This window comes from Glycine max, chromosome 10 (assembly GCF_000004515.6).
Source record: "Glycine max cultivar Williams 82 chromosome 10, Glycine_max_v4.0, whole genome shotgun sequence".
Lineage (NCBI taxonomy): Eukaryota > Viridiplantae > Streptophyta > Magnoliopsida > Fabales > Fabaceae > Glycine > Glycine max.
Window position 1 is genome coordinate 43,228,161 of NC_038246.2, and position 8,424 is coordinate 43,236,584.

An 8,424-nucleotide genomic window follows, 5' to 3' on the forward strand; every position below is an offset into this window, starting at 1 on the left:
TAGTCAAAAAGCAATGAAAATTAATTAGAATCAATTCCAGGATCAGAAATACAGTTCCTAAGAAAGAAATGTCTTTAGGAAACATCTGTAGTCCTATTTTCCATTTGTCTCACTCACCCTTCTTGAATCATTCTTTCCTTCAATCACACCACACCCCCGGTGGTTGGAGCCATAAATTAAAAAAATATAACATGAAAAGGCCATTATGGAACCAATTTACATGTTGCTTGCAGACATTCATTCTATTGGAAACCCCCTAAAAATAAGATTCACAGTGGGGTACAAGTATGGACAAAGAAGACTAAACTTTATACCCGCAAAGATGAAAAATACAAAAGTTGGCAACGACCTACCCTATAACAAAAACTCCCCTACTATACATCCCAACCATCGTTTCTACTGTCAAATCCCCATTTACGACCAGCTAAACTTCCATACATCTCTGAAAATTTCATCAGGCAATGGCTTCTCAACTGATAATGTACTTTCGTGTTTCGGCTAATCGCTGCACCAGAAAACTTTGAAGTGTCAATTGCCCAAGCTGGTTTCACATAATCAACAGTCCTTGACGATGAGCTTGCATTTGCATACAAATAGTTTAAGAGCACGTCTTCACAGTTAAATATCTTGTCCACCAGTTCCCTACCTTTCTCGGCTTCCTTGCTCCCGTACCTCTTGAAAGCCACTTGAGAATCAATAAAAGCTGCACCAGTAAGAATCATGTTGTACCCCTTATGCGACCGGGCGTATTTTTCTCCCCTATATTTTAACGGGCTCCCATCAATGAGCCGAGGATAGAATCCAACAATCCGATCTGGGTGCTGACGCCACACGTTAAAACCTCGCTCAACATCATCGCATGGCATCATAATGTCATCGTCAAGCTCAAGGACTGCTCGTGTCTTTATCAATGGATCGGCATTGAACCGATTATTCAGAGAGTTCTTTTTCTCTTCCCTGATCCTTACTGGTACTGCAGAATCTAGATCACTCAATTTTGGAGGGACTCCCTTGTTCCACACCACCACTATCTCCCGCACAGAAGAGCATCTTGAGTAATGTTTCACATACATTTTCAAATTCCAAAGTCGAGCATCGTAGGTCATTGTTAGTAATGTGAACTGGGAATATTGCCCTTTCAATGGATAAGGTTCTTCAGAGCCATTACCACCATAAATATTTTTCACTCCTATGCACATCAATCCAACTCCCACAGCAAATATTATGGCAAGAATAAACCTCCTAGCACAAGCATTATGCTTTATTTTACCACGGAGAAATGTTGGGGCTCGGTTCAGACGGCTGCAAAACCGTCTTACTCTTGAACAGAACACATTTGACCTTTCCCAAGACAAGACAGTAAAATTTCTCTTCCCAGAGTTATGAATAAACCAATTCAGAGGGACAATACAATTCACAAATCCAAGTAGCACACCCAATAGTACAATGAGTATAGCAGCGACCGCAACAGAAGCACAACCAACCGTGAATCGCCGGACTGAATCTCCAGAAGGAACATGATCCCCATCCATGACACCAACCCACCCACCAGATGGCAGGTGCTGCACATCTAAGTGATGGTATCGAGCCCCATTCCAAGCATTTCGACCCTTGTTTGATTCAACAAAGCCTAAGGGTACTTCAACTTCTTTGTATTCATCAATAGTGAGAGTTTCTATCTTAAAAACACGCAACTTTCTCCCATATGTATCACCACAGTCCTGACCCATACGATAAAGATTTCCTTCATATTTAAATGGCCTGCCTCCATTGCGAGCTCCCAAGCTCCTATCAATGTTATAAATGGGATTCTTCTTGTGAGGATTCCAAGGACCAAGAGGTGAATTGCTATACCAAATCTCCAACTGCCCATTTTTCTGGGTGCCAAAACCACTATGATCTGACCCAAAAAGCCAATACCTCCCACCATGATTGATGACAAAAGAATCAACAAGGGGCTTTTTCATGACGACCTTTTCCAACCTCCACTGCAAAGGGAAGTTAACTGCACGGTAGAGACGAAGATCTCCCTTCTGGCTTCCCTCAGGCATCATATATATCTGAAGTTGCGAACAAGCAAAAAAAATGAATATTATACTATAATTTAACTACAATAATTAGTTTGAGAAGTAGAAGAGCATTAGACAAGTTCATATGCATCATATTTCTAACTAAACATACACATTATTTTTGTCAGGAACAATACCTGGCCATCATGCTCAAAGACATAAGGATAAGAAAGATGCCAATCCTCATTCAAGGCAATTCCCAACTGCTGCCATGTTGCTCCCTTATCAGTACTTTTTGAAACTCCAATATCACCTTGCATAGTGATTGAATTTTTCGTCTCATAGAACAGGTAAAAAGTATTTCCCTGAATTGCAATACCAATATGAGTGAATAGGTTCACAATGATTATTCATATAGAAAACAAGAAACTTCAAAGCTGTAGACACCTCAAATGAGATATTGACCTATTCTCCATTAATATTTCTCACCACTCAATTGTTCTTTGCGCATCTACATAGTCATTCATATTCTTCTTAGTGCACATGCAAATATCTACAACCTTCTTTTAATAATTACACCTTTTCCATTTGAAGACAGTTTATCAAATGTTCATAATACACATTCAGATATCAGACTAAGACAAAAAGTTGACACTGTGGAGTATGGACATAAGGCTGATAGAGATTCCAGAACTGTTCTAGACATTCTCTTTCATTGGATCTATTCCTACTAGCTTTATTTTTAATTATACAACATGAACAACTAAAGAGACACTGTTTCTTTTTTATACAAAAGAGAACCTCAATTATTAAAGTTATTGAATAAGTGATGGCACTAAAACTCAGAAGGTTTAACAATACCCAGTTATAATAAAAAAAGAAGATAAATCCCTTGTGCTACACACACGCGCGCGCACGGATATATAGATTGAGTAGAAAACCTACTTTTCATGTTATATAGAATACTAATAATGCATGTGTAACAGTACAAACAACTGATGGTTTAATTACAGAATCCTCTCTATAAGTTTGACGCATAGAAGCCTGCTTTTGATGTTATATAGAATACTGATATTAGGTACTTAACAGTACAAACAACAGATTATTTAACTAAAGAATTCTCTCTAAGTATGACACAATAGAAGCCTACTTTTCATGTTATATAGAATACTAATATTAGGTACTTAAAAGTACAAAGTACAAAGTACAAACAACTGATGGTTCTGCTATGAAACTCTCTAAGTATGACACATAGTATTAGTAAGGACCCTACTACCTTGCAGATAAGAGCAAGACCTTGCAGATAGGAACAAAATACAGGATGTCACTCGAGCACTACCTAGCCATAAATTTCCATCTCATTTTACACTTCAATTGTTACAATCTGACAAATTCTGACCTCCTCGTCAACTTTTCAGCAGCTTCTCACTTAAGTAAACAAGTAGGGAATCATCTCAAGCAACTAAGAAAATATTACTTGCATATTATATAGATTCAGGCTCCCTACTTTCAACCAGAAAAAAGCTCTATGTGCCTGTTTGGTTTCACGTTGGATTATCGAAAACAAAAGCATGTCAAAATACAAGTTTAACATGATTTTAGATAAATGTTCACATGATTGATTCCATGATAAAGAATTGATTCTGAACCTAAAATTGATTTTGAATTGAAGCAATTTAGATAACTTTTGTATAAGATAGAAAAAATTTATAGAGTTTTAGTACTAACTTGCTTTTAAAGAAAAACATCCAACAAACATAAATTACATCATTTTAAAATCAATTGCCCCAACACTCCCCCAAACATACAGGTATCGCTCCATGTCAAATTTAAAGCTCCAAGCAATTTTCTCCAGAAACATGCAAGTTAATCCAAACTTCCTGACAAATAGTAATAACTATAAGTAACATGACGTATTAGATTTCACTGTTTCCATACACGTTCTAAAACCAAACCTCTCTCTCCCTACAGATTCATAACTGAATCCAAACCCTGACTTGGCAAACAAAACAGTATGCAAAATAAGAAAAAGGTAGGATTTTTCCGGTAAAAATTGCAGACACATAAGGAATAAAAGGGGGAAAGTACTAAAACTATTTCACAGAATCAGAAGCACCAGATAGAAACGTGATGAAGGAGGGAACCAAAGGTGGCAGCAAGAACCGATTATTATTATTATTACCTGAATAAAAAGAAAAGGGTCAGCAACAAAATTACTGGGGTAACCAACATCAGAAACTGAAGCACACGTCACCACAGGATTCGCGACAGGCCAAGCAGCAGTCTCATCGTTTGATACATTCGCCTGCACACAATAATCAACACCACCATCATCCTCCAAAAAAAAAAACACCCCACATCACAAAACCAAACCCCCAATTAAAATAATTCACCACCACCATCACTCCACCAAAACAAAACCAACACTCCAACAACCTTAAAAAAATCCTCCCACCCCCACAAAAAAAAAAAAAAACATTTTCTTCAAATTTTTCATTTTAAAAATGATAACTTTAAGGGAGAAATTAACACAAACATGCACATGAACATCAACACCATCCCAAGAAAGAAACTTACAGCTTCTATGGGCTTAAGAGAGAAAGGTGAGTCACCGTAGAAAACCCCAATAGACCAAGAACCCTCATTGTCTTCACGACAACCGAAAGAAGAGGAAAGTGCGGTGTGCACTGTAGGCGAAAAAGCGAACCAACCGTAGAGGGTGGCAATGGATCCGAACAAAACGAAACACCCAAAGAAGAAAATGAAACCCGAAGAAAATAACCGCTTGTAGTATTGTTGGTTCTCCAATCTCCACCTACACGAACACTTCACACTCATATCACAACAACTCCCGCCGTTAGAACAACCACCACCGTTTCCGCCGCCGCCAATCTGCCCCGAACCCATCTCGCCGAAGAAATGCTCGTTGCCGCCGGAAGATCTTACACCGCCGTGGCACGTTGCAACTCCGTCACCCGCATTTCACAATTCACACAACCCAACCCAGCAAAACAAATCCCGTTTTTTTTTAAGTCTCTTTCTCTGTGTGAGAGTTTTTTGCTTCTTTTTTCTTTGACGAGGGCAAGGTTGTAATTTTGGGAATTGTTGTGCAACTGGACCTTCCTTACCTTGGTGGTCTGCTATATATACCGTTTATTTCGGCACTTAGTGTTAAATAGAAAAATGGGTTTTAATTGGCTTATTAATCCAATAATCTGGTCCAACGTTAATTGCGCGCGTGTGAAGTTGAATAGTACTCGCTGCCAATGACGAATAACGTAACTCTTCAACGCGGAGCAAGCACGGGACAATAGATGAGAGAAGAACCGGAGAAGCTATTTGGGTATTTCCCCGAAATTACGCTATATGCAAATCTAATCTATAAAAGCTAAATAAAAGTAATGGTTATAATTCTTTGGCAAAATTGTTTCTAAAGTTTATTTTAGATTATGTATTGCAAATGATATATATTTATTGTTGTATAATTCAAATTAAATTTTTTAGTAAATGCTAAATAATTTAAATTATACCATAAGATTATTTTTTAATTGCTGATATTTAATCATTATTGAAATTTAATTTAAAAGCAGAGAAAAAGCCTAGCAGGTTAAAAGAGATAGACAATTAAAAAAATCAAATGCCCATAAGAAAATAAAATAACAGTGCTTTGAGGTAATTGAAAAGGAATTTATTTTGGCTAATAACATAAGTAATGTATAAAATCCACATTCTAATAAAAGTAAATAGATAATATGTATATGAAAAGAGTCTAAATATCATTTAGTTGAATAAGATGTGTGACTGTTGTAATTTCTCTATTATCATGTTTAATTTTTGTAAATAAAAAAAAACATGTATGCCAAAAAAAATAGATAATATGTCTATTTGAGAGAGAGACCGGAGAAAATTAAAATCTCACTCCTTACGTAATACAGTATATACTTATTTAGAATATTAAAATAGATTTCGATTAGAATGATTTTAGTTCGCAAGCATCAATCTCTTGCTATATAAATTAAAACTTTTATTTTATTCTCTAATTTTATATAAAAATAATAATTTTCTATGTCATTTTTCAAAAATATAAATTAAAGAAGAGTAAATAAAAAGTTTATGGAATTAAAAATTAAAATAAGTGTCACTTTTTTTTTACGGTGAAATAAGTGTCACTTATAACTTATAACTGAAGAAATTAAAGCAAACCTAAAAAAAAACTATAGAAAAAACGAGAGATTTCTCTTTACAAAAGTGCTACCACCTTGAGCAACTCGTGGCCGTCGTAATTATATTGGAGGGCAATCTTTGGATTGATCGTGAAGGTATAAAGAAGGCAGGGTTTCAAATTTGAATATGCAAACAAGTGAGAGTTTTGGGTCCACTTGCTTTCATTTTCTACTCGGATTAGAGGGAGGAGATTACTAAGACTAAGATGTCCACAAGTAATAAATTAATATTAATTATAATACCACAAACCAGAAGGTTTTATACAGGGTGGATATGACTATTACAAAAATTGATAAATTACAACGTGTGTATAGAAGATTTGCTCCAATGTCTAGATATATATATTCACGCTTAATTGAACTAATAGTTGTTTTTGACGGATCCAAAAAAAAAAACTAATAGTTGTTTTATTTGAATTTTTTGGGGAATACTATTTCACTTGACGTAATAGAAATAATCATTCCTTAAGAGTTAAGATCCCCTAATTTTATTTTAAAAAATCCCCTAATTGTTTATATATATATATATATATATAAATTGGTCCTTCGTCGTATCTTAACTCTATTTAACAACAAAATTACACTATTTCCATTTTTTTCTTTAACTACACTATTTTCATTAAACTTAAAATGCTTATACTAATTAATTTTTTTCATTAAATAAAAGCTACACAAATAAAATAAAAAACGTATAATTTTTTTTCTATTAGCATATAATATTTTTAGCAATGTGTGTATTTTGGAATAATCTATGTTTTTTTAGTTATCTCAACAAATTTAATTATCTCAGCGTATGATATAATTTTTACAATGTTTTTTATTATTTATGTTCTTGTATGTCGTAATTTATTAAAATTTAAACCATTAAATTTCCTAACCAATAATATGAGAAAGTTTTACTTTTTTTCATCTAAACTTCAACATCCGATTTCCTATCACCAAAAAAAAAGCATCCAATAGGTTTTCTTATAACTTAGTTAAGTATGGTGCGGAAGTCTTATAAATTTCTTAATACTTATATACAATTCCTATCAATAAAAAATATTTAATTTTATTCTGATGATATATATATTATTTGATTCTCTATAATGGTATTGAATGGTGGTGCCTACTTATTCCGGCAGCTGATTATGATTCAGCAATCGGCCAGCCGAAGAGACTCTGGCTTGCCAAGCTTGACTGCACCCTCTTGTCCTCTCATATGGAACCCAATAAAAATAAATAAATAGCAATGGCAAAAAGGAAAACCTAACTCTTTGCCCTTTACAAATAATAATAATAAATAAATAAAGGACATTATCACCAAATTAATGCCTTTTCCTTGTTATGATATGATGATATTCTTGTTTGGACCAACAAGACGGCTCACACAAGCCGGCCGTAAGAAAATTTAACCTTTGTTGTTTTGTTAATATTAAGAATTTTATTATTTTATTTATTCTATCTCTTTAATCAGTGGGTTGAAACTTAAAATGATTGTTTATAGTTGAATTTCTTTAATCAACAAATATTAATTCGTTAGTTATTATTTTTTGTTAATACTAGATAATCAAACTCATGATTTTTTTTTACGTAATTGTATTGTTATTTTGCATGGTGTAGTCTGTGATTGATTATGGTGCATGTGGTAGAACAGTGCAATTGGAAAGCACCTTTTTAATCCTGTTCATGTTTCCGATTGTTGCAATGTGAGAAGAGGAACCTTCTCTTGAATATGTCTCTCAAAACCCCGACTGAAATATATACCGCGGCGGCGTACTCTTCAGTCTTCACTTCCATTGGATTTGCTTCAAACATCTACCTATTTACCCTCGTCCAAGTAACCGCATATTTTTCACTTGTTAATAAGAAAATCAACTATATATTAATACTATGTGTGCATGTATAACAAATCATATATCCGTTCACTTTATCCTTCCTACTTTTGCAAATAAAACGAGTTTAATTATAACAGAAATTTAAAACTCATACGTACATGTATAATCAATATTGTGGGCTCTTTTAAATAATACTTTTAGCTAAGTGAATAGTGAAGCAATGAAGTGGCATATTCATTTTTATTTTTCGATCTTTTAAATGTTTTGAATAATAGATAAAAGTGTTAACATGTGGGGATCGAGTTGAAATTGAATGGGAAAAGAGAGAGAGGAATTTTTAAATTGATAAAATAAAGTTTAAGATGATATTAAAAT

At 34.2% G+C, this 8,424-nt stretch overlaps 1 protein-coding gene across 1 annotated transcript; it reads right to left on the minus strand.

Annotated features, from left to right (window-relative positions):
* On the minus strand, positions 1-5,137 carry LOC100789310 (glucosamine inositolphosphorylceramide transferase 1). Its single transcript, XM_003536251.5, has 4 exons — positions 4,587-5,137; positions 4,192-4,314; positions 2,207-2,374; positions 1-2,060 (listed from the first exon to the last, which is right to left on the minus strand). The coding sequence occupies exons 1-4, from the start codon at positions 4,914-4,916 to the stop codon at positions 375-377; spliced, it is 2,307 nt and encodes a 768-aa protein (XP_003536299.1). The 5' UTR covers positions 4,917-5,137; the 3' UTR covers positions 1-374.
* Positions 5,138-8,424: the final 3,287 nt, after the last annotated feature.

Excerpts from the sequence above, each read along its gene's own strand:
- LOC100789310 (XM_003536251.5), bottom strand. The coding sequence starts at position 4,916 with ATGGGTTCGGGGCAGATTGGCGGCGGCGGAAACGGTGGTGGTTGTTCT. Across the intron at positions 2,375-4,191 it reads ACCCTTTTCTTTTTATTCAG|GGAAATACTTTTTACCTGTT; the intron begins GTAATAATAATA and ends ATTGCAATTCAG. Across the intron at positions 2,061-2,206 it reads TCTTTGAGCATGATGGCCAG|ATATATATGATGCCTGAGGG; the intron begins GTATTGTTCCTG and ends TCGCAACTTCAG.